The following is a 26,460-nucleotide window of genomic DNA, read 5'->3' on the forward strand; positions in this document are numbered from 1 at the left end:
TCTGTGATTCCAGAATTAAGTGTCATTTAATTATTAAACTTCACTGTTGAATTTACAGTAATCTCTAGTAGCCTCATGCATGCTGCAGATCCTGATGACCACTTTCTTGCACTTCTCCACTCTCACTGGTGCTTGCAGTTTCTGTAAAATCTTGCTACGCTCTGAGTAAAGTTCCCCCACCATCATGAAGCAATAGTTCTGGATAGTTTAGATAAGATCATGAAGATTGTTCTTATTTCTTTTCAGTTGTCTTTTATCCATATCTGTAATGTTTTCAGAGTAATGTCATCTTGATGATGGAGTTTGTTTTCAAATTTACATTTTTTCTAGCGTTATGTAATTTCTGGGCATTCAAAAGCAGCTCTAAAAATTGTTGAGAAAATGTATGATCATTTGTGTTTCAAAGCAGAAGACACAACTAGTTGCAAGAGTATGCACTATGTATCCAAAGCTGAAGCAGGACACTCACCCATATTGGCTTCTGCTCAAGAAAATGGCTGTATCTGCCTATGGAGTATTCAGGTAGCTATCTGAATGTCTTTAGGATGGGACTGGACTATTGAGAAGGTAATTCTACTAATCTTTGAAAACATGAAAACGTGCTTTTTAACTAGCAACTACAGCAGCAGATATTTTATTGATTTTTTTTTCTTAACAGTTTCTTCCATGGATACAAATTAGTTGAAGAAACATTATTTGAAATATTTTTAACAAAAACTGACTGTAACATTATGTCAAAATCTGAAAGTTGACTTTTCACCCAAACCAGTTATAGTCTAAGAAAGGATATTAGTCAAGGCAGAGTATCCTATTGTCAGAAGATGAGAAATATGTCTGGAACATTGCACAAGCCAGCTAGCAGCTAGCACTAGTAAGGTTACAAACAGGGAGAGAATAGTACCTAACACATACAGTCTACAACTATACTCAGCTTTTAAAGCCAGTCATGCAACAGAAATTCAATGGCTTAGTTGTCTTACTTCAGATCCGTAAGACACAATTCCAGAAAATATGTGATCACACATGTTCCTCTAAAACAAGAGATAAAAAGTAAATACTGTAAAAAGGGGGAGTACCACAGTATGATCACTGAACAGTAAAATAGCTGCTTCTCTTGTTGTAGAAGAGACAGCAACCCAGAATACACCCCAGCTATCTTGGTCATTCAGTAATTAGATAACTCCTTTTTTAGCATCTTTCTGAATAGATGTGAGCTGAGTAATGTGGAATAGATCAAATCAATGGAACTCAACTTCCAATGCATTGATTTTGGGTTTGTTGGGGTTTTTTATGTATATATTTTAAAGAGAAATATGTGTGTGTTTATTTATTTTAGGGAAACTTGGTGAAAGAACTTTTGCCGTTTTCAAAACATCCTTCAGTTCCTCTGACAGAACTATGTACAGACATCTCCACTAAAATACTTTTAGCAGGCAGTAAGGGTGAGTAAACATGATAGTCATTCTGTTCAGGACTGTCTGTAAAAGTGCTAGAAATGTGGAAATGAATGCCCAAATGCTTCCAGACTTTCCCTATCAAAGCTATAATTAAATAATTGAAAAAGGTATTTTCTAGTATGAAAGGATGGTAGATTAAAGCTTAGTTTTAGCAGCATTATCAGCAGAAATGTTTTTATAAAAGACATTAAAATTTTCTTCATTCACATGCCCTGCATATACTTTCCATCTTATTTCCATTTCTTATTGTGTTAATACCAAAGGCAAAGTTTGCTGCTAAAAAAAGGCAAACATTTCACATCCATAGTAATAAAACTAAATAAGAAACTGCAGCTGTGGCTGTACCAAGAGGCATGATTTGGACATTGATGTGAAGTGTACAGTAATGGCTTCAGCAGTATGCTGCTGTATAAGGAAAGAAAGCACTCATGCTCTGTGCTAGCAGCTCTTTGTTAGATTTAATTTCACACAAAATCTGGCTTTCATTTGGCAGAAAGTCGTCTGCTATCTGATCCTCCTCCAAACCTTTAGAATCACCCTGGAGATTTTCCTCTTCTGCATCTGTCAAATGAGATTTTTGTCCTTTAATGTGTCAGTTTTCTTCTAAAATTACTGTTAGAACTGTTTCCTGCCAGCTTCCTGCTCTTATACTGTCAGAGGTTGGATGGAGAAAGTTTTTTTCTCATTTTCTCCATTTGTTGTAAAACTGAGCAGTACCTTGACACAGATGCTGAAAACGTAGTTTCCACTCCCCATTGAGTCAAATCAGTAAATGAGTTTAGGAAGGCAGCATGCACTGAACAGGATTTTAATTAGCTGTGGAAAAGTATCCACCCTATTACCTATTCATCTGATACTCCCCCTTTGTCCTTTTGTATTTGTGCCACTATGTATTTGCTTTTCATGCTTTCCACACCCTTCTCTTCTATCTGCAGGGCTACTACCAATTTTTTGTTCCCATTATAGATTTTTCCTTGTTAGGAAAATGTCAACTTCTCTGTCAGCCTTCTTTCTTGCCTGAAAACATACAGGCCTAGAAACCAGATGTGACCAGTATGAAAGTTGGAATTACACAAAAGATTTTTCTGTCTAATAGTAGAAACAAGAGATAAAAGGCAACTTCATCAGGAAAGAGAGATCTTAGGCAGTAAACTGAGCAGTTGCAGGTCATAAGGAAAATGGTTCTTTGATTCTAGCTTCACATGAGCACACTAAAAGGTTGTCAAATGTCAAGCTTTCATTATGTTTGCAATTAATCAACTTCATCTATTTCACCAGGATTGTAAAGACAGTTTAAACCCCAGGAAGCTCTCGTACCTAGTTTGTACAACAGAAAACTGTCTTGGCAAGATGACTTATTTTTTATTCATGTCATTTAAAGAAAAATCTTTAAATTCTTTCCATTTCAAACCTATCCATTTAATGATACCTTGTTCACAAAGAGTATAGATATTGTTTTGCATATTAGTGAATAGCCCATAGTTTTCTACCCTGTGCTTGACAATGAGACAGTGACATTCACCTTAAAATAACATTCACTGACCTGTAATCTCTGCTTTATTCTACCCAATGTTTACAAGAGCATATGGTAGCAGCAAGTGAACGTGCAGCACTAATGAAATTTATTAATGTTTTGATTTTTGTTTTTTAAACAGAGGGACACATTATGCACTGGTGCATTGCCTCATTCTTAGAACATCTGCAAAAAGATAAAAATGTAAGCAAATATCTGCCAGCTTTTCTTAACTTGAACAGTATACCAAGATATGACAAGCAGAAAAATGGATTCAGAGCACTATGGGGACTAAAAATGTTTCCTGCACATAAAGGTCATGTCTTTTGCTTGAAATAATAACTTGATGTTGTGAAAAGCAAGAAAAACATAAGTAAAATGCTGTTAACATGAATCCATTGTGTTCAAAGAGGCTATGTTAAGAGTGAATTTACCCATGTCCTCTGAGTGGTGTTTCTACCCTAAGCCATTCACAGATTGTTTCATGGGGGATTCCTTTTTCACCTCTGAATTTTCAAAAAACCATGCAGATAAATCCACTAAGCTACCAACCTTACAGATCTGCCTGAAATGTGGTTATGTTGCTTTTTTCGCCCCAGCAAATAAAGGAGGAGGCCTGCTGGAGGGCACACGCTACTGAAGTGGTTGACTTATTTCATGAAGAGGAGAAAAATGTGGTAGTAACAGCATCTATTGACGGTTCAGTCAGGTACTGCTTCCTATAGCTATGGCTAATCAGTAGAACTGTCTCCAGAGTTCCTCTTCTTGCTGGACTTCTACATAGGCAGGAACTTAAATAAATACAACATTGGGTGCATTTTCTGTTCTGCATCTGAAAGAACTAATATTTTAGGGTAAAGCTTCCAGGTTTCTTAGGCAGTCAGACCTTCTGCAGACTGTCATTTTCATCCAGCAAGGTGACCTTGAATGCATAGTTAATGGCTCCATCATTTTAGAAATGGCCACCTGTTCTAATCCTATTTTAGCTTTCAATATTTGTTAAATTGACATGGGTCCTAAGCACTGCCTCTACCTAATGCTTATGTAATTAATCCATTGCAGCCTGAAATGCTTTATAGATAGCGGTAATTCCTTCTCTGCTAACAAGTACATATGAAGGGGTTTCTTTGGGGCATTTTTGGGTAATTAATGAGGAAATTTTGTGTAGATCCTGCTTTGGTGGCAGCACCTTACTGTAGGAGCAACTCAGGATGCCGCTGCCTTTACTCAGTTTTGTAATTCTGAAGATGAACTGTTCATTTTTCGATTTTTACAACATCCTTCTGAGATATTTTTACTCTCAAGTTACTTACATTATAAACAGTGAACTTCAATCACATTGCTTTTTTTTTTTATGATTAGCACACTGAACTCTAGAACGGTGCTGCAGAACTTGATAACGTACACCGGTATTTTCTCACTTATGTGCCACTTCTAAGAGTATCCATTTTTTTCTTTCTGTCCTCTGGCACTGCTTCTACTATGTCTGTAGGCTCTGGAATGTGATGAATGGACACTATCTTGGTTACTATGGACAACCCAGGAAGTTTGAATTATCAGATACTACTCGGTTGATTTTGCCTTGTGATGTTAATACCTTTCCTATTATAATTAAAGAAGAAAGCAAGTATATGGAAGAGGAGGAGTTTGAATATCCTCTCGTGCTGGACAGGGACAAGTAAGATCTCATATGTTTACATACATGTAGGACTGAGCAAACAGTTCTGAAAATATATGTAAAAAGCATCTTTTACCTGAAGGTCAGAAAGAACTATTAGTATTTCCTATGAGTTATTTAGAAAAGTCCTTTGTATAAATGTTTCTACACAGCATGCATAGACCTCTGAATCGTTATGACTAGGTGACAGCCAGGACTAAGTGATGCTCGGGATTTGAATTCAGTAATAGTGATGGCTAGATAATTGTCTCATATTTTAGTCTAATTAGAGGCTGTATGTTATATACACTGTTGAGGTTAGCAGCCTGTTTTCTTTCCAGTTCCACAAGCTAATATACTTCTGGGATTCCAGAAAATTTATTTTAAAATCTTAATGTGAATAGTTTTAACTCAAAACCAAACCCTTTTGTAAAAATAAGCCAAATTTAATCTTCCAGTTTAAAAAATAGTCTTCTTAAATTTGATGGGATGTTATGGATACATTCACATACCTCTGATCACAGCATTCTGACACTTGCATAAATGTTGTGTGCTCAGTAGCAGTGCTGGACCTCTCTCCTTCTGGATAGAGTTCTTAAGGGATTTAGGTTAGTTACAAGTCAAGCCAGAGAGCCTTGGACTTCTAGCTTAAGTCATATTCCTGGAACTCCCTGGTTCATTAATTAGTGGATTGACCAAACTAACATAAATATTGAAGATGAAATCTTCAGAGGCAATGTGCATAGTACCATCAATAACAAAGCAGTCCAAATCTGGGAAAAATTACTCCCAGACTTAAAAGTCATGCCTACTTTAGTGGTAAGGCTTCGTATACCCAGTCAGTTCTTATGCTGCTGTCCTGGTTTCAGCTGGGATAGAGTTAATTTTCTTCCTAGTAGCTGGTGCAAACCTGTGTTTTGGACTTAGTCTGAGGATAATGCTGATAACTCACAGGCGTTTTAGTTGTCACAGAGTAGTGCTTACTCTGATCAAAAGTCTCTCATGCTCTGCCAGTGAAGAGGGGTACAAGAAGCCAGGAAGGATCAGAGAGACAGGACACCTGACCCAAACTAGCCAAAGGGTTATTCCATACCACAACACGTCATGCCCAGTATATAAACAGTGAAGTTACCCGGAAGGCCCAGATTGCTGCTAGAGTTGGGCTGGGTATTGGTCAACTGGTGGTGAGCAATTGTACTGTGCATCACCTGTGTTTATTGGGGATGTTTTCTTTCCCTTTGTTATTTCCCTTATCATCTTCATTAGTAGTAGTACCAGTATTATATTGTACTTTAGTTATTAAATGGTTCTTAACCCGTGGGGTTTACATTCTTTCGATTCTCCTCCACATCCCACCCAGGGCAGGGGGATTAAAGGGGGAGTGAGTGAGCAGTTGCATGGTACTGAGTTACCAGCTGGGTTTAAACCACAACAGCTGCCTTCTAACCAAAGCACTTTGGGACAATGGCAAACCTCTTGGGTGCTTTTCTATTACTCCATTTAGGCCAGTATCCTGATAACACTTATTATTCCTTAGAATTCTTCATAAATGTGAGTAGTCCCACTGAAGTAAAAACACTAACTCATCAATATAGAGAAGTGCTTGGCTGTGTTTGAAGGACTAACCCCTGTAGTCCTTTTGAATAGTCAGCAATTTGAAACCTCTGGAGTCAAAGATACTATAATTAAGCCAGCTAACTTTGAAGAACCTTTCCATAAATGACATGCCTCTGTCAAACTGTGACTAGTTGTGAAGGACTATTCAACTATTTCAGTAAAGGAGAACAGCTATTATACATTAGAAGCACATTAATTAGGCTGGCAGCAAAGCCTGCTTAGCTCTGCAGAGAACTGGGGAAAAAAGGATAAAGTGGACACATGTTGCACAATAGAAAGTTTCAGTCTTGTTCTATATACTCTGTATGTGCTGCCACCTTAAGACTAACTTGATGCCTCTGGATTAATTGTACCAAATGTGTAATGGATAGCTAGGCAACCATCATCCAAAAGGCTGTGTTACTTACGGATGCTAGGCGTTGTTCTTTACAGGACACAGAAGCTTCTCTTCGGTCAAGTCACTTTATGGTACTACTACAATTTGATTATTGGATAGCCGAAAAGTCACTAAGTATCTTAGAATTTCAATTAACAAAACAAGTTATAAATGCTAATTACAGGTATCACCCAAATGTGCATATACCTGGAAAGGTACAAACCCAGATAGCATAGGTGCTTACAGTTTAAACAAGCAGCTCAGGTTATCTATTGAAAAATGCCAGCATGTAGACAGGCCCATATAAAAGGACAGTCTCTGTTTCTCTTTGTAGTTTATAATACTTAAGCTTGTGTGACCTGACTTAATTTTTCTGATTAGAAATGAAACTGTTAATCTACACTCCAGATCATTTCTTTCTAAATTTGGAAACCAGATATATGAGCAGAGGGAACTTTATTACTAAGCAGCGTACAGGAACTGTAATTAGAACTGACAGAAATGCTGAAAAACCATTATCAGACAGCAGATTAGCACCCAGCTATTGTAACTAGTGGTTTTTATATTAACATTGCCAGCCTTCTAAAGATGACAAGCCAGTAGCGGGATTGACAGAGCGCTAGTGACGCACTTTGTGACACCTATGAATGTCCTAATATAAACTGTATTTTTGAGATACATGGAATAATTTATACTTCAAAATAATTTTATTTTGGAGCCAGCTAAGAATGTTGCATTCAAAACTGCCATTTTTATAGGAGCATCAAATTTTTTCTGTCTTACCTTTACAGGTGGAAGTCACTGACCAGACCACCTTCAGGTTTAAGAGGTCTTAAACATATGGACACAACTCAGGACTCAAAGTTTTTCAAATCTCTAGCTTCTCCAAAGGTAGCTAACATATATGACAAACTTGTTTCTGTCCTGTGCAACATACAGGAAACACAATTGTATATCTCATTTAGAAATTAGCCATAAATAATCCTACATATCCTTCTCATTCAATGGACAAGCTAGAACAAAGATGCATGAACAGAAGGACTGAAGAAACCTCTCTGGTTTTCATTCTCATTGTTTCACACTTACAAATTCCAATTTTGAAGGTAGCACACAATGATTCACCAATGATTTGGCTTAACAGCATTAAAAAACCCTAGAATGTTCACATGCTCCAACAGAAATCCTAAGTCCCTTAAATTTACTTGAAGGAAGTGTGAAAATGCTAGAACAAGAGTGAACCCCTGATTATACACAATAGTTCTTTTAAAGTTCCCACAAAATCAGAAACCAGGAGAGTCCTGAGTTATTTAAATATCGTTATAAATATTTTCTATAACTTGAATTAAATAATTGTTGAGGTCCTCCATTTTTACCTGGCTTAGCCCTTAAAAGTCAAGGGAATAGATAAAACGTCTCTTGCAGTTGTAGCAGAAAAGAAAAAAGATACAAATCCTATGGCCACTTGCCAAAAAGGCTTCCATTAGTACCTTTCTGACCATTCTTTCTCTGACCCAGAGGTTATTGGTCAAAAGCCAGTGAGGGTTATGAGCGCTTTAAAAACCTCTCCTAAACTTTGTGGTACCATGAGTCTCCTAAGTACCACAATTCTAATGTGGCCAGCTAAGGTCCAAACTGTAGTCAGTAAAAAGCAGCATTACCCCATGTGTCCAGCTACTTTCCTCTGTGTACCGTGGAAGAAAGAATGACAAGGTGAGTGGAAGATACTTCTCCACTGTTTATAGAATCATAGAATCTTAGAATGGTTTGAGTTGGAAAGTACCTTAAGATCCTCTAGTTACAACCCCCCTGCATGGGCAGGGACGCCTCACACTAGACCGTGTCGCCCAAGGCTCTGTCCAACCTGGCCTTGAGATTGAGCATTTACCACATCTTAGGGCAACCTGTTCCAGTGCCTCTCCACCCTCACAGTGAAGAACTTCTTCATTATATCTAACCTGAACTTCCCCTGTTTAAGTTTAAACCTATTACCCCTTGCCCTATTGCTATCTTTGCCCTTTCTTGCCAGCCAGTTCTTCCTTTCCCATTTGTCCTTGCTCACTGGGACACCAAGGATTCAAGATCAGCTTTCATCTTGTCTAGGTGCTTGGCTATTGAAGCTAGTGGATTACTTGCTGCTACACAAAGATAGTCAAGCAGTCAGTTTTGAGGCATTCCATCATTTCACCCCAAAACAGCAAAAAGTTGGTGAGCTCCCTTAAGTCACAGTTATGCCAGTCACAGGTGCTCCACAATCTCCAGAGCAGCCTGTGTTTAAATCACAGGGAGACTGACGTACCTACCTTTTTGTAGAAGGATGCACTACAAAGTATTGGCAGTTGATCACTGGTCCCTGTCTGTTCAACAGCTGTATATACAGTGTTGTATAATAAGAAAGAACAGTTAGTGGGAAAAATATGATGATGCTGGGTATAAAACATGAAATTTCTTGTAGTGAAGTCAGTGGCTGAGTACACTGTAGGTCAAGACAGTAGAGGTAAGCTCTGCTTTGCATTTTACGTAGTTGTTTGGAAAGATGACTTACTGGAGGTCTCATAGCAGAAGATACATGATACATGTTAGCACCAGAGTCTCCCCCAGCTTTTGATGAGAAAAAAGTTCAATTTCTTATCATTTGCCTTAGAGCAGAACAAACCAGTGAACTTCAGTGTGCACTTTAGACTACAGTGTGCTATTCAGTGGCTTTGCAAATACCTAGAGTATATGATTAGCTCACCATAGTTCAGTTGTCATATCTTTCTGTAATAGGTAAGGCCTAGTAATTAATGAGCATGAATAATGCTAAGAATTGGAAGACAGATACTGGAAGAGATTAGTTTATAAATGTTTTACATTTTTGAAGATGTGGTAGCTTTTAAACTGTTACTGCTATTACTTTATTGATCTTACCCAAGGTTTTAATAGGTCAGAGAATTAAGTGTTTAAAACTAGCTTTAACTTAGGTGATAAAAGGCATTTTGCTGTTAACTCTTCATGTTGTATTCCTTGGGAAGCTGGGATTTTGCTGGATATGCATTTTCTGTAGTAGAATAATGATCCCTCCTATTAAAGAAAAAAAAAAGTTCAAGGTACAGAGAAAACCTGTGCATAAACCCTAATCTCTTTAGATAGTAAACAACATGAATCTTACCATGCAATCCAATAACAGAGCTAATGTCTTCATTGTCATTTGTCTTCAGCTAGTAATGCACTGACTTTGTCTTCCCTTGGTCAGATCTATAAACAACCTGTGAAATGTTTTGAGCCTGGAAACAGATTGGCTGGTACAGTATTTGGGTATCTTCCTATATATAAGGTAAGTATAAGTGTTTTCTACCTTTTGCAGTGGCATTCATAAAACAGAAACCTTTATCACTGGTAAATTATTACAATCATATACTCTGACACTCTATTGTTAACTATCTGCTTCTCAATTTAATTTTCAAACATGGTTTGCATTACTACCCATCCAACTCCATTCTCCATTTGGTGGAAGCTTGAGAAGCCAGCTGAAGAGATGCCACCAAGTGAGTATTCCAGACACTTGCTTCTCCTGTTCATTCTCACCTCATTAGCTTTTTACTCAAACTCAACTCTTTTAGCCAGCCCCCCAAGATTAATTCTTATTTGCACAAAGATTTGGCTATTGTAAGTTAATACTATTAGGTACTATTGCTTTGATTTATTGCAAGCTGTCTAGCAAGGCTTCCTAGGTTTTTCCATCTATGGAGAATGGCCAGAATGTCCACAGGTGTTTATCCCACCTGTCATAGGATGGAAAGAATCACCCCTAGTAGGGACGATGATGTCTGTCTATAGAGGGTACCTAGAAAACTAGCTTGGATGAGACTCTAGCACGTAGATGGCTAGTTAGGTGGGATGAATAGGGTACTCTGCACTCAAATCTACATGGCTTAATGCTTGTGCATGCAGCATTACAGAGTATCTCATAAAACAGAAAACTTGGGAGCACGATGTTCAAATAGTTGGCACGTATGCTATCCTTCTGACCATTATTGTGCCTTGGAAGTCTGTTTCATTTTCTTCCAGAAGAAGAAAATAAAATACAGGGGGTCTTGTGCCTTGGCAAATTAGGAGCAACTACACTGAAGCCAATGGTACTGCAATGGATTTACAATGAAATGAGATCAGACTTTTTCTATGATCTGCATGCACAATATATATTTTCTTTTGTCTGTGTTGTTACAAAACACTATCAATTGGTCTGTTCACATGAATTTATTATTTAGTTCTTGAAATATTGCAATTTATTTTTCAAGGTCTTCAAAAGAGAAAAGCTGAGACACCAAGCGCCACTGGATAGACAATGCAGACAGGTGGAGAACAGGGTCAAGACAAATAAATATAGTGTCCATCTTCAGGGCAAGTGGATTAACAGGTTCCTTATTTCATTTTTTCTCTGTTTCTTTTTGATTTTTAATTATATTTAAAATCATTTCACTATTAAGTAGAACATCTAGAAATCAAATCTTTACTTCTAATCCAGTCTTTCATGCAGATAAAAAAATCTGATAAAGACAGTGTATGGTTATAACAAGATACAGAAAAGTCTATTTCACTCCACTTTTTGATGGTTAAGAAGGAAAAGGTCCTTACTGTGATTAACTGCTTAAAGATTCAGAGCCATAAATTTGCTTTTCCTAGCCATATAGATTCCTCTGAAGAGCACAAAATGTTATTCCAGAGGTACTGCTCTAACCTTTCTCTCATTTCAAGAACTTTTGTGTCCTTAGCTAGGAAAAGAGATAATGGAATGTTCTGTAGGTAGGACAGATATGCCACAGTATCCTAGTCAAATGTCTTCATTTAGATTCCCCTGTTAATCATGTGGAGATAAGACAGAAGAAAGATTGAGAACCAGGTTCAAATAATGAGAAACAGCCCTATTTAAGGACACCATTAAAGATGGCATTCTCCTTTACCCAGGCTCTGTCAGCCTCACAATTACTCTTTGTAGCAAAGTTGACTGTAATTTGAGCTTTGTGAGTCACTATAAGGCAGATTTCTGTAGCTTTTTAAGCCTTTCCACCACAGAACTCCATCTTACACTCACAATCAGATAAACATCAGATTCACAAAAATGAGTTAATATGCCCTGCTGTTTCTACCTCTTAATTCCTTGCTTATGCTTTCAGAGAGCATCTTCACCTTCTAAACCAGAAGACTACATGCTGAGCTCATAGTCAATTCATTATCAGTCATGATTCCCTGAATCCTTCCGGGCATTTCAGCATTCCCAGACACTGGCACAACATGACACAGGTCACAGAATACATATTCTATCATCCTTTGTTTCACTACAGCTACGAATCATTGCCAAGTGTGTTGCTGTGTTAAGTATTTAAGGTAATTCCTGTAACTAGTGCCATTATTACCTACAATATTGGGGGAAAAAAATATGGTTTCTGTGAACCTAATTATGTTCCATATGATGTCCTGCTCAGCAATAAGAGTTTACAGAATGGAGGAGCAAATCAAGATGTTTGTGGTTATGGTACCTGTCTTCCCATGTAACCGTTATGCACATTGAGGCCCTGCTTCCCAGGAAATGGTTAAACGTCAGCCTGCTAATGGGAAGTAGTGGATGGATTCTGTACTTTATTTTGTTTGCAAATGCAGCTTTGCTTCACCTATTAAACTCTCGCTATCTCAACCCACAAGATTTCTAATTTTTGCTCTTTTAAATTTCTCCTGCATCGCACTGGGACAAGCAAGCAAGCAACTGGGTGGGTGCTTTGTGTCTGCCAGGGTTAACCCACTACATAACCACAATTAACCTGGTGATTAAAACTCAAATCAAGTTTGTCTGACAAAACAAGTGTCGCCAGATAAAATGTAATCCCTCATTTACTATCTGTGTTCCCTTCATCTGACCCATGATTTAGCAGTTAGCATATGAAAGGTAACACACTGCAGTTCCATGAGTCCTATTTGCCTTTGAAAGACAGCTACATCAGCTCTCTTCGAGTTACCTGAAAATTGCCTAGTCTTCAAAGATTATTAAAAGTGAACAGTTCAGGTTCAGAGAGCTCCTCTTCTATTGCTCTTATGTGTTCTGCTTTATAGTCGTGCAAGATTTTCTCTTTGATATTGTCGCTATTTATAGTTAGAACTAAAGTATTTTACTGTGTCTGCAAGATGCAGAAATCCTGCTTCTCTTCAATTGATTGACTGTTTACTTACTCAGAACTATTTACTCAGAACTATTAACTCATTCTTTCATTTTTACCAAACCTTTAGCACTGACAGGATTTCATAAACTCTTAATTTATGAATTTTACTCTTTTCAGTCTTCCTGTCTGCTCCTTTTGGTTTTCCCTATTGATTGCCCATGTTTTCCAAAAGCTGATTTGTCTACTGTAGCATAAACAGACTCACATCTATTTATGCCACTATATTCTCCATAGTGGAGAACAGCCCATCCACAATGCAATACTATTCCCAGTAGCAATCAGGTGTTTAATCCTATGCTGTATGAAATCAATGGACCAGCTCTCAGAAGGGAAGCATGCTGTAAGTATAACTGTCAAAAAATACACAATATGTTGTAACTGGATGGAAGGCTGCTAAAGATAACACCTTACTGTTGTGCTATTTAAACTGTGAAAAGATTTTAGCACTGTAATGCTCTCAGAGATTTTTTCATAATTCATTAAATTAACAAAACCTGAAGTAGTTCAGACTGGGTGTCATTGCTCAGTGTTACTGTTTACCTGAAGAGTTCCAACTCCTAGGGCTTTATAAACACCAAATGGAAACAGGTCCCAGCCCAAAACATATTACACAAGACAGTCCTATTGTCTTAAGCATCATAAGAAAAGCAGAGGTGCTTCATTTCTTTGAACATCCCATCTACTAAGACACTGCACAGAATTCAATTATAAGAACAGTTGTTTATTGTGTGCTAGAGAATGCTATTGGAAAGAAGTTAGGCACAGAGCAGCATACCAAACAAGTGATACTTCCAAATATACCCACTCATTTTCAAGACGTTTTTTCAATGCTGGATGTAGTAGAAAGCTGTGTATTAATGGGCTTATTTGTATTAGCTGTGGATTTGCTTTATGTAGATGTCTCTGTATTCCTTTGCAAGTTAGTTTCTTTCCACCATCACCCACAATTATATTACAGGCCTAAATGTTCCAAGTGTATCAGCTTTTCTATTGTTTCAGATCATTATTGTATTATGGAAAGCCATCTTTAAAGGGTAGCACCTTTCAGCACAACAGAAATTCACGGTTGTGCTGGCTGCAATAGTTAGTTTGCCAGAATTTCATTACAGCCCTTGCTAGTGCTTTACAAAATCTGGGACGTTCTTCAGCTGATCTCACCCACTGGGGTAGTTCAAGCTGAATGGCATCAACAGTGCCAGAGCTACGGGAACCAAAAGTCTTTGTTATGTATCCCCCACTATAATAGCTCCCATTATTTGGGCTAGGATTGGATGGAGAAGGCACACAGACATAACTGTTATCTTGTTCTTCAATATATTTACCCAAACTTCTGTTCCCTGCAACCAAAGTCTGAGAAGACACATTGACTAGTTGACTGGCCAGATGGCTAATTGAGGAACATGACGCAGAAAAGTCCCCTGAGTTAAGAGAAGTTTTTGAAAGAGTGTAACCTAATTCTATCCACTGTTCAGGATGTGCTTGTCCATGGATATCCAGAATCAGGCCCTCTGTCATCTGTCTTTTTGCAGTGGTCAAAAATCCCATGTATTCCTCCCATGCCTGTTCTGCTTGGGGAATTCCAAAGCAGGCTTCTTCCTTCACCCTGTTAGCATCCATCTTGAATCTCTGAAGGTGGTTTATAATGATATGTGGGAAGAAGCCACCAGTAATGTTGTTGATTTCTTCAGCAAGAGCTTGAGCGACCTCTATAGTATACCTGTCTTGGTTGGTAGACACTTTGCATTTCTTGTAACTTTGGATACTTCCAGGAGGACACTCATGAGAGTAAATGCAAGAGGATGTCTTTGCATCCCAACAAGCAGCTTCTCGATCAGGGATGTCTTTGGGTTCCATTGACCCACCATGTGGGACAGAGAGAATCAGGTTCATGTTGCCTACTTGATATTCTGTGAAATTATTATGACCAAATATAAGCTCTTTGGTGCCAGTGGATTTCAAAAGCAAATATAAAGTGGAAAGGAGGAACATGTACATATTCTTCATTTGCTGCTGGAAGACTCAGCAGTATGGAATATATCAGTACCTACATAATAGAAAAAGAGAAAGGGTTTAGATTACTCACAGCTGGGAGCATATGAGAGACTGTTCAGCTGCTGCTGGACTCATTGGTTACTGATTAACCTATTTTAATTTTGTTCCCTGTGGCACAAAGAAGAAAAGTATTTATATGAGAAATGAAATGGAATAGAGCACTTAGTGTGGCTAGATGTAACTGATGCAGTGTTTCCAAAAGAGAGTATTCTCCCAGAATAACGGGGTGAGAGAAATGGTAGATCACTGGGCCTCCTTCATTTCCCCTGAAAGCACAAACTCTATTTGATCATTCTATCTGATCCCAGAAAAGCACTAGATCTGAGCAAAATATTTGAAATAACTTTTTTTCAACTGAAGTCTCCCTTTTTTTCACCTCTGAAATTTAATAACATTCTAACAAAATTTGCTAGAACATGTGTCTCATTGGTCTGTATGAAATGTCTGTTATCCACATGACTACAGGAACTAGAGGCTATGTCAGCTCAGACCAGCACTGGGCTCATGTAAAATGAGCAGACTGATAAAAACTGAGTGCTACAAAGCTCCACCTCTAGCTGTGCTCCAGGCTGAGCTAATTTGGTAGCATTATAGATACTTACCAGTGAGTGCATTAAGGAGTGACTCTATTCTCTTTAGTTTTTAAGTCTCCACTCTCTCCAAAGGAGCCAAGATGTTTCTAAGCCTTTGCTAACTCTGCCTTTTTTTCAGAAAGCTGGAATTCATCAAGATGCTGGCAGTGCTTTCTGGTTTGAAGACATTACACCTTTAGAAATATCAGTGTCTTGAGTGTAACTACGTTGAATGGATATAAAATGAGTGAGTCAAGTCAGTGAAGGGCAGAATAAAAAAAGGATACTTTTCACTTCCATGACTAAATAAAAACTCCCAACATAAGTCAGACAAGGAGTATGTAAGCAGATTCATTTGAAGATGAGGCAGGCTGCCCTGTTGTCTGTCCTGCCTCTATCATTACGCTTCCTGCAGAGATGCAGAGGATAAGAGAAGCAGACAATGGACAGAATAAGAAAGAAGATCTGCAAGAATCTGTCCATAGCATCTGGCCTGAGAGTGTGTGAAAGCAGACAGCAATACTGAGAGGGCAGGATATAGTATGGAAGCACCCTCCCAGGAGGTGCCTACTCTTGGGAAAGGAAAGGGCAATTTCACCTAAATAATGCAGCAAAATATTATTTTCCCACTATGAGGGAATCCTGCTGGCTTTATAGCGATAACCTCTGCTGCCCACTGAGCTCATCCACACTGAGGAGCCTGTATATGAAAAGCAAACATCTGTCTACTTCTCTTCTTTCTGGGCTGAAAGTACCAAAACAGTTGAACTTGACTCAGATCCCTGAGAATCTTATCAGTTTTCCTACAGAGCATAATTAACAGCTTTTTTAAATTTCTTTTTAACCTTTCAGTTAATAAGTCCTTTTACTTGAGCTAAAAGCAAGTTTTTATCTAAGTCCTTGTATAGTTCACGCTTCCTCAGATTTCCTTGAGACACAGATCTTCAACCACTAGTTCACTGTTTGCATTACCAGAAGCACTGGTAACACTGGGGAAAATAATATTTTCAATCATCATTCAAAACCCCTTTTACCAGAAAAAGAGGCTGCACATACAGAGTGAAAGTGCAAGAATAGCTTACCTGAGGTGTAGCGAGGCCCAGCACCAAGTTAAATAAATCAACAGCAACAACTCCCAGGCACTGCTCACCTGCCCCAGAAGAACTTGGATTTCCTTTGCTTCAGGCTCTCATCTTAAATAGGATGACACAGCTGTTCCTTTCCCACCCCCTGCCAAACTGTTATCATCTGCGGCTGCTTGCTTGTCCTTTTGCAATTTCTTGTTAATGATTGAATCAAGCTGTTAACACTACTAGATCAGCCCTTAAAGGTATGTAGAGAGCTCGCTCTATATAATTCCCAAACTGGAAGAAAGTTGCCTCAGCATAGCTCAGGCTCTGGGCAGACTTGGAGAGCCTGGAGGACCTTTATGACCCCTGACTGCTTTTCTGGACGACATCCAGGGGCTGCAGCACTAAAATGTGAAGTCACAGTAATACAGGCTGGAACTGTTATTTTGGACTTCATCATAGCAAAGCACACACCTTTCCAAAGGATTTTAACTCAAAGGGATGCTGTTCAGAGAAGCACAGAAGCATATGCAGCTAGGAGGAATATGCTAGAAAATGTACCTGTTTGTCTTCTTCAGCACAATGGTGGAAGTCCACGTGCATAAGGAACAAAATAACATGCTCCAAGCTCTCTGTTGATCATAGCTAAACTTATCATGAGGTTAAAAAAAATCCACGCTATTTTAAACTGGTAGCAATCACTGTGGGACTAGTTTGAAGGCTTACCTATAAAGAAAGGGAGAGTTGTTCCTGCCTCTACACCTTCAAAAGTGAAACTGGAATGACCGTGGTGCTTTGCTTCAGCTGGGGCTTCCTCTGTTCCAGAGGTCTCTAGAGGCCAGGTTGAGTCATGCAGCTACGTGGCACAGGGGCTTCAGCTGCATCCGGATGTATCATTTCACAACAAAGGATCACAAAAGGGAAAAAAACATACACTGGTATACTAGAAGCTTAATGTGCTTTTGTTCTCTATACTGACATATGTTTATGGATACCAAAAAAACACCCAAACCTGCAAGCACACACCAAGGGAAAGCTCGGAATAGTCAGTATCATCAGTAAAGGTGGCAAAACTTGTAATTAAGAGGGTTTTGAGGTTTAATGGCATAATTCTGGTTTAATTTTTGGGGTCTTTTGGAGGAAGCCTAGGAATTTTTATGAGACTTCACCGTAGGAAAGGTGATAGGATACATCCGGGTTTGTGCACACTCATCTATACATTTAAAGCCATCTGTTCTGAGAAAATACATTTTCTGCACTCAGAATCAATCCAAGGTATGCCTGGCAGAGAAAAGAATGGAAACAACTGGAGATGGCAAACTGAAGTCCCCTGAGCTGAAAGATAAAGACAAAAAGACAGATTGGCAGGGTGGGGACAGGGATGTCCTTTGGAATACTGGAAGCAGAAGGATCTCAACATGAAGAAAGGAGGAAATACGTCAATTTATAATAAGAAAACACGGAGGCATAAAGAAATGTAGAAAATAAATGAAGAAATGTAGAAAAAGATAGACAGATTGCTGGTGTTTTGTTTTTCACAGTGAATCAACCAAGTAGGCTTCAATGCAGGAGTCTTCCATGATGCTGATTCAGTTTTGCATCCATGACCCAGCATAGTACTATCTCTTTTCCTGGTGTTCTCACGTTGTTACTGATGTGCAGCAACTCACAGCTACATGTTGCTGACTGATCCCATTCTACTTCTCATTATGTATCAGTTCTAATGAGTGAAGAACCACAGTTAACCAGTTGTCTCTTGGCTGTGATAACTGGATGTACTGTCGGTACTTTTCAGTATTTTCTTAAAGAACAAATCAGCAAAATGCACTTCTTTTCCACATCTTCTTTCAGGCTTCTCATTGTAGAGTAAATAATGAACCAGGTTCCTCTAAGCTTCTACAGACAGTTGTGCAAAATATTAAATTACTTCTATGTTTTGGTTTTGCAAATGGAAGTTTCTTCTAAAAATTAAGTCATTTACACACCACCATAAAAAAAATACAATTGTTGGGCCGTTACATGAAGAGACAGGGGTTAGCATTCTAGTGCCTCTGGAAACAATGGAATCATAGAATCATAGAATAATTAGGGTTGGAAAGGACCTTAAGATCATTAGGTTCCAACCCCCCTGCCATGGGCAGGGACACCTCGCTCTAAACCATATCACCCAGGCACTCGTCCAACCTGGCCTTGAACACTGCCAGGGATGGAGCATTCCCAACCTCCCTGGACAACCTATTCTAGTGCCTCACCACCCTAACAGGAAAGAATTTCCTCCTTAAATCCAATTTAAACTTCCCCTGTTTAAGTTTTAACCCATTATCCCTTGTCCTATCACTACAGTCCCTAATGAAGAGTCCCTCCCCAGCATCCTTATAGGCCCCCTTCAGATATTGGAAGGCTGCTATGAGGTCTCCACACAGCCTTCTCCAGGCTGAACAGTCCCAACTTTCTCAGCCTGTCTTCATACGGGAGGTGCTCCAGTCCCCTGATCATCCTCGTGGCCCTCCTCTGGACTTGTTCCAACAGTTCCATGTCCTTTTATGTTGAGGACACCAGAACTGCACACAATACTCCAAGTGAGGTCTCACGAGAGCAGAGTAGAGGAGCAGGATCACCTCCTTTGACCTGCTGGTCACGCTCCTTTTGATGCAGCCCAGGATACGGTTGGCTTTCTGGGCTGCAAGCGCACACTGAAGCTGGCTCATGTTCATTTTCTCATCGACCAGCACCCCCAAGTCCTTCTCCACAGGGCTGCTCTGAATCTCTTCTCTGCCCAGCCTGTAGCTGTGCCTGGGATTGCTCTGACCCAGGTGTAGGACCTTGCACTTGGCATGGTTAAACTTCATGAGGTTGGCATCAGCCCACCTCACAAGCGTGTCAAGGTCCCTCTGGATGGCATTCCTTCCCTCCAGCGTATCAACTGAACCACACAGCTTGGTGTCACGCAAACTTGCTGAGGGCACACTCAATCGCAGTGTCCATGTGTCGTGGTTTAACCCAACCAGACAGCTTGTTACCCACTCCCCCCCGTTTCTTGCCCTCCCCTTACTCCTGGGGGACGGGGAATCAAAGAATGCAACTCCCAGGGTTGAGATAAGAACAGTTTAGTAACTAAGGTATAACACAATCACTACTGCTCACCAATAATAGTAATGATAAAGAAATAACAAGGGAAGAGAATAAACACCCATACCAGGACATAATGCCCCCAGCTGATCAAGCACGACCGATACCTCCTCCAACCCTGCAGTCCCCGCCTTCCGGCTAACTCCCAGTTACATCCTGGGCATGACGTGCTGTGGTATGGAATACCTCTTTGGTCAGTTTGGGTCAGGTGTCCTGTCTCACCCACAAAGATGTTGAACAAGACCGGTCCCAACACCGATCCCTGTGGGACACCACTCGTTACTGCTCTCCAGCCAGACATTGAGCCATTGACTACAACTCTTTGTGTGAGGCCATCCAGCCAGTTCTTTATCCACCGAGTGGTCCATCCATCAAATTGATGTCTCTCCAATTTAGAGACAAGGATGTCATGTGGGACAGTGTCGAATGCTTTACACAAATCCAGGTAGATGACATCAACTGCTTTACCGCTGTCCATCAGTTCTGTAGCCCCATCATAGAAGGCCACCAAATTGGTCAGGCAGGGTTTCCCCTTAGTGAAGCCATGCTGGCTGTCACCAAGCACCTTGTTGTTTTTCATGTGCCTTAGCATGCCTTCCAGGAGAATCTGCCCCAAGATTTTGCCAGGCACAGAGGTGAGACTGACTGGTCTGTAATTCCCCGGGTCATCCATTTTCCCCTTCTTGAAAATGGGGGTTATATTTCCCTTTTTCCAGTCGTCGGGAACTTCACCTGACTGCCATGATTTTTCAAATATGATGGCCAGTGGCTTAGCAACTTCATTCACCAGCCTGGAAGATTTTATGAATGTTACAGGTAATATTCCTGCATGCATGTACCCATTTGCTGTAATTGCAAACTGTTGCTGCAAAGACACATACTTGGATTGTTGCTTATGAACTGATGAAAATGCTTTCTGGTGATACATATATGATGAATTAAAAAAAAAAAAAAAGCAGCAAAAATCTCCTCTATCCCCTGAGCTACTTCATCGTGTTTCAACAAAAGTCTTGCAAGCTTCAGTGGGGTTTTGCTTGGATTTGGGATTGTATTCCTTGGCTTAGTTCTCCTATACATCCTTGCCTTAGCACTGACAAACCTGTGGTGAGTAGCAAGACAGCATTTCTCATCGTTAAAATGTTGTGTCTATACAGGTAGTGAAAATGAATGCAGTCAGCATCTAAAGTTTCAGAGACAGTGACTGAGTGTCATATCTGTGGCTCATACATCCTCATATTGACAATGTGTACAAGAAAAGTTTTCTATGAAGGTAAATAGAAATTTGAAATATAACTCTTTTATGCCTCTTCTGTATTGTAAAGACCAAGGAAGGCGGCATTTTAACTTGTGTTCAGTACATCCATAACAGAGCACAACCAACCTATCATTGTAAGGCACTTTATTGAGCTTGTGTAAGGATCTGAATCTGCCGACAAAGAGGAACAGATTAGATTGAGATGGCTGACACACAGACTGCCTCAGGCATTGACTTTTCTGCTTTCCTGGAAATTGTTGTTCTCCAATGTAAAACAACATGGCTGGTGAATCAGCCAGCTAGTTAATAACAAGAACTAAAATAGATGTGTTACACACTGCTTATCACTCTGGAAACTAGATTGGCTACTGAATCATTGTGGTAATCCATACTATTGATCTGGAGCTTCCATGGCTTGTTTCATTCTGTTGCAGTTGGTCATCTGCTTTAACTTCTTTGACATATGTATGATCCCTTTTTAGACTACTTGAGTTTTGGCTGGAATGGAGCTAATTTTCTTCCTAGTAGCAGGTGCAGTGCTGTGTTTTAGACTTAATTTGAGAATAATGCTGATAACACACTGACGTTTTAGTTGTCGCTGAGTAGTGCTTACCCTGATCAAGGACTTTTCAGTCTCTCATGCTCTGCTGGTCTGAAGGGGTACAAGAAGCCAGGAGGAAGCGGAGACAGGACACCTGACCCAAACCAGCCAAAGGTGTATTCCATACCACAGCACGTCATGCCCAGTATATAAACCTGGGGGAGTTACTCGGAAGGCACCAATCCTGGCTCTGGTTAGGCTGTGTAACTGTCAGAAGGTACTAAGCAATTGTGTTGTGCATCACCTGTGTTTATTTTGTTTTTTCCTTTCCCCTTTTAGTTTTATATTCTCTCCCCTTGTTACTTCCCTTATCATCACCATCATTAGCAGTGGAAGTAGCAGTTATTAAACGGTTCTTATCTCAACCTGTGGAGTTTACATTCTTTTGATTCTCCTCCCCATACAGCCCAGGGTGAGGGGCAGAGGATGGTTTGTGAGCAGCTGCATAGTACTGAGTTGCCAGCTGGGTTTAAACCATGACACACTTAGTACACACAGTCAGATAAATACAGCTAAAAAAGCTGAGCTTAGCAAGGATGTTTTTCAGTAACTGACAGCAATTAACTGTCAGCTAATATTCTTGCACATTAGAGTGATTGTTGCTCAGCATATCTCTCATGGAACCACTTATTAATCAAAAAATACAAATCTTCTACCAAACCTACATCCTCTCACTAGTATTTCTGTTGATGAGATACCTTTCACATAAATCATGGTTTTGGCCTGGTTTTACTGAAGCAGATGGCAGTTGAAGTATTAACTGGATAATCTGGGGTTTTAATGACTTTACTAACAATATTTGCCTCATAAATGAGGAGCTTTTAAAAATACTTCCTCTGCTACTAAATACAGCTTTAAGAATGTCTTCCTCTAGACTTCTCTCGAATGTGTAGAAGTGTGTACATGAGTTTGTTTGTTTGTGCTATTAAGGCCTGGCTTCTTAGCTAAGCTAAAAAAAAAAAAAAGTGTGAAAATATGGAAATTTTAATAAAAGGCAGATGAAGGGTGCAGTAAATGTAATACTGCTATCAGAGAGAGATTGAATTTCTTTTCATACATACTTATTGAATAGTCCAACTAACTGGCAGCCAGACTTTCTGAAATAAAAGTGATCAAATTATTATGCAGTAAAGACAATACAATAGCAATAATAAGGAATTCACTGAATTTTTTGAAAAACTAGTATAAATCAGACACCTGATCAGATGTCACCAGAGCTGGTTGAAAGCTTCTGCAAAGTGCCTATTTTCATTCCAAGTATTTTAATCAACCTTGTGAAAACAATTCCAGCAGTGCCAGGCAATGTAGGGAAGGAAGTTTACTGAAAATCTGTAAGATGTCCTTGTCCGTTGTGGTGCACAGTGAGGACAAAATTAATTTTGCTTGACCTTGGCTGTGAAAAGATTAGTTGTCTGCATCCAGCCTAGTGATCCCATTTCCTCTCTATAGTCAGTGTTGAGAAAGAAGCACTTCTCAAGGTACTTTAGCACACTTATCTTGGGGACCTATCTTAAATTTCCATTGGGCGTCAACGAGGCTGTAATCTATAGCTCTTCTTTCTTATTACATGAAACAAAACAACTGTAAAGGAAACAAAAATGTTCCTGCTACACTTTCTATTTCCATGCCTGTTTGAAATGTGTTCTTCCAGTCACTATTACAAAACTAGCCAAGGAAATAAAAAACACACAACAGGAATTTGGCGTAGTAATTTCTAGTCCTAGCAAGTTCTCCAGATACACGAGCTACCTGTGAAAGGAAATTATTATATATATTATTATAAGTCTTGTAGACAACCACAACCCATTGATACTCTTCAGTTTCCTGTAGTACCTATGAGAAATAAAACTGCAATACTACAGTATTCTTTAAAGGAATCACTCACCAAAGTATTATCCTCTGACTACTTCCTTCCAAGAGACACTGTTGAGTTTAAAGACCAGTATCTTTAGCCATTTTAAGTCAAGACAGTTCTACTGAAACCAGCAAAGCCTTTGTATAAGTTATGGGATGTAATGAAAGTCGGTTATAGATAGTCAGGCTGAAGATACTTGTAACAAACTGAATGTTGAAATATCATGCTAACTCTTCAGCTCCAAGATAGCCACCCTTTCACATTTAAGGAATCAAAGAGGAAAATCTGAGATGAGCAAGAATTCTGGATCTCTGGCTTCTTTCAATGCAAGTTTCTTGGCTTCAGTGCTTCTGACTCTGAGGTTCACCTTATGACCATTTTTAATGTAATCTTGAGGAAAAAATCAAAAGTAGATTTAATTGAATTGCTCTTGACATTTTGAAAGATATAGATATATTGTCTACCTTGATTATTGTTCTTCCCATTAACACAGAAGTTCGAAGGAAAAAGAAATGTCAGAATTTATATAAGAACATATTCTTAAGAGACCCTAATCCAAATGGAATTCTAGTTGCAATTGAATTTAAACTTTCAGAGCATATCAAATACAGACAGAATCATGGAGTGAAAAGAAGAATCAGCAAAAAGAAATTTAATCAATATTTTCAGCTTTAGAACATCTTGTGCTGTTACCATGGCCAGATTATTTCTATGCATTTCTCAGTGCACAAACAATGTTCTTAAGGAGCTGTAATTCAGATGTGCTTTTTCCAAAGTGCATTGAATTTGGGCCTTGCTGTCCACTGTCTGGAAACATTGTTTTTCTGCCTTGCTGACTGAGTCAGAACTATAGGCTTCAAAATGGAAAGCTCAGATATATTTCTCACTGCAAATTTTAATCTAAGCATACCTTTTTGTTAACTAACAAGAAAAAGAAGCCCTATGACATATCTCAAACTCAAATCTTCTCAACTGTTGATCGTTTTACTCCAGACAATCTAATTTTCACTCATGACTTGAAATCCTTGCAGTGGAGCTGCAGTACTAACATCTCAGATGGCTTGTGTTGTGGCAAATGTGGCACTGGTCTTGATGTGGGAGATGTCACTGTGTGCCCTGACCAGTCCTCTGCTGGAGGGCTGTTTTCTTCATTTCCGTGTTCTGGCTGTGCCTTCTGGAGTGACAGCAAGATCTCATCAGGATACAGCAGTCATGTCACACAAGGATAAGCCCATCCGATAGTTCCTGACTGTGTAGGAAACAGGCAGGGGTGGGGGAGGGAAGGAAAGCTCTTCAAGATACTCAAGTGAATTTATGCTATTACTTTTATACCACTTATTGCATTTATGCAAAATTTATTTATGCTATTTATGGCATTTATGCTATTCCATGAGGCCTGGAAGGGCATGTACAACCATGTTGCTCAGGAATGGAAAACTTTAATCATAGAAATAAGTCATTTCCTGTTTATAATTACAAACATACCAGATATTTAAACTCTGTGAAATCTCAAACGAAGTATTACATTTGATTCCTCTTCATTTAATGCATTTCCTCCATTCCAAGAAGATATCATAATTGCTCATACTTTCTTCATAGAGACACGACCCCTAATCAGGATTTTATCACCAGACCTTCACTAGGAGCAGCTTAAGAAAGCAGTCAAACATCATGCTTTCTTTTTTAATTTGAGAAAATCAGTGAATAAAAACACCTGCTCCAGTGCACTGATTATTCTTTAGTGTTGGCAAAATTCTAGTCCAGTGATCTCATTACCTGCGGCTGGAAACGTGCATGTACCCTGTATTAATTCCAGTCTTATCTAAGTACTAGCTCAACAAATGAAGCAGACATGCATGCTTTTATGAGTGCAGAGGAAAATGGCATAATTAAGTATTCCATGCGTAGTCTCTCATTTTTTCCAATTCTCTCCCCATTCTTTAGTTTCTACACTGCATTTTTCGTTTTAGCAATGTATGAGGACAACAAACATCAGGAGTAAAATCAATCTGAGATTATTTGAGGTTCCAGCATGTGTGAAAGAAGAAATTAAGGTTGGCACTGCAGAGTCCCTTGTCATCCTAGTCTGGAGAGGGACTTTTTACATGGGCATGTAACAATACAAGGAGAACTGTTTTAAACTGAAAAAGGGTAGATTTAGGTGAGCCATTAGGATGAAATTCTTCCCTGTAAGAGTGGTGAGGCACTAGCACAGGTTGCCCAAAGAAGCTGTGGCTGCCCCATCCCTGGCAGTGTTCAAGTTGGACAGGGCTTTGAGCAACCTGCTCTAGTGGAAGGTGTCCCTGCCCATGGCAGGCAGGTTCTAACCAGATGAGCTTTAAGATCTCTTTAGATGCTTAAAGTAGCCGCACTTCCTTTACCAGAGGCAAATTTCATGGCTTACCCTTCAACATCAGAGCCTGTTTTCTCAGCATTTGCAGCTGTCCTACAAGCCCTGAATCTTTCAAGCCCGGTTTTAAATGAGCAGCAGGCTCCAGAGATCTCCCCGTACCCAGCAGGGGAACGAATCCTAAATGACCAGGAGCTCAGGGTCAGCTTGGCCACGGACCTAAATGCCCAGATCACACCGCTCTCCTTTTTCTCTCCTTCCCGCCTCTTCTCCGATGTCCGCGGTACCCCAAAGGCCGGACCGGGCGGGTTCACCTTAGGAGTTCGCGCCATGCCAGTCAGGGCCTCTCCCGCGCGGAGCACGCTGGGAGTTGTAGTTCGCTGCAGGGGCGGGGCCAGCTCCCTGAGCGCGGGCTGCTTGAAAATCGTAGGCAGCTTCCGAGCGGCACGGCTGAGCGGAGCGGAGCGGCGTGGTGCGGTGCAGGCCCTCACTCCTTCCTCAGCGAGGTACTGTCGGGTGGCGCTTGGAGGTCGGCGGTCGCGCTCCCGCTCCCCTCAGCACTGGTTTCCCTGCTCCCCGGACAGTGTCCCCTTGGGGGGGGGGGTAGCAGGGAGAGCTGCCTTAGGCCCTCCCTGGGACGGGTATAGCTCCGGGTGTGTCAGTACGTGCCGCTCGGGGCAGGGCCCTGTGACCCCTGAGCTAGGCAGTGGGGGTAGACCAGCACTTGTCGCCTCTCGTTTCCCCTCCAGACCCTGTACCCGCTGC

The 26,460-nt window shown here is 40.0% G+C and overlaps 2 protein-coding genes across 3 annotated transcripts in view; one reads left to right on the forward strand and one right to left on the reverse strand.

Annotated features, from left to right (window-relative positions):
* WDR64 (WD repeat domain 64) overlaps positions 1–11,013 on the forward strand; it is a 68,635-nt gene extending 57,622 nt beyond the window's left edge. The window contains 9 exon segments of the mRNA XM_061365762.1: positions 410–522; positions 1,337–1,442; positions 3,113–3,174; positions 3,570–3,679; positions 4,463–4,648; positions 7,412–7,511; positions 9,853–9,933; positions 10,114–10,225; positions 10,228–11,013. Of these exon segments, the coding sequence (XP_061221746.1) occupies positions 410–522; positions 1,337–1,442; positions 3,113–3,174; positions 3,570–3,679; positions 4,463–4,648; positions 7,412–7,511; positions 9,853–9,933; positions 10,114–10,225; positions 10,228–10,274 (917 nt within the window). The 3' untranslated portion in view covers positions 10,275–11,013.
* Positions 11,014–13,324: 2,311 nt separating this feature from the next.
* On the reverse strand, positions 13,325–17,426 carry LOC133218893 (uncharacterized). Of its 2 annotated transcripts, none has more exons than XM_061365749.1 (2): positions 17,232–17,426; positions 13,325–14,855 (listed from the first exon to the last, which is right to left on the reverse strand). In XM_061365749.1, exon 2 carries the CDS (start codon positions 14,813–14,815, stop codon positions 13,856–13,858), a length of 960 nt encoding a protein of 319 aa, XP_061221733.1. In that variant the 5' UTR covers positions 14,816–14,855; positions 17,232–17,426; the 3' UTR covers positions 13,325–13,855. The 2 variants fall into 2 exon arrangements, with proteins under 2 accessions (XP_061221733.1, XP_061221732.1); XM_061365748.1 differs by lacking the exon at positions 17,232–17,426 and adding an exon at positions 16,518–16,677.
* Positions 17,427–26,460: the final 9,034 nt, after the last annotated feature.

The sequence above is a fragment of the Neopsephotus bourkii genome, unplaced genomic scaffold, assembly GCF_033783945.1.
Source record: "Neopsephotus bourkii isolate Nb327-2 ecotype Australia unplaced genomic scaffold, CSIRO-AGI_Nbou_v1 NB_1292, whole genome shotgun sequence".
Lineage (NCBI taxonomy): Eukaryota > Metazoa > Chordata > Aves > Psittaciformes > Psittacidae > Neopsephotus > Neopsephotus bourkii.

Coding starts and splice junctions, on each gene's coding strand:
- LOC133218893 (XM_061365749.1), bottom strand. CDS start 14,815: ATGAAGAATATGTACATGTTCCTCCTTTCCACTTTATATTTGCTTTTG.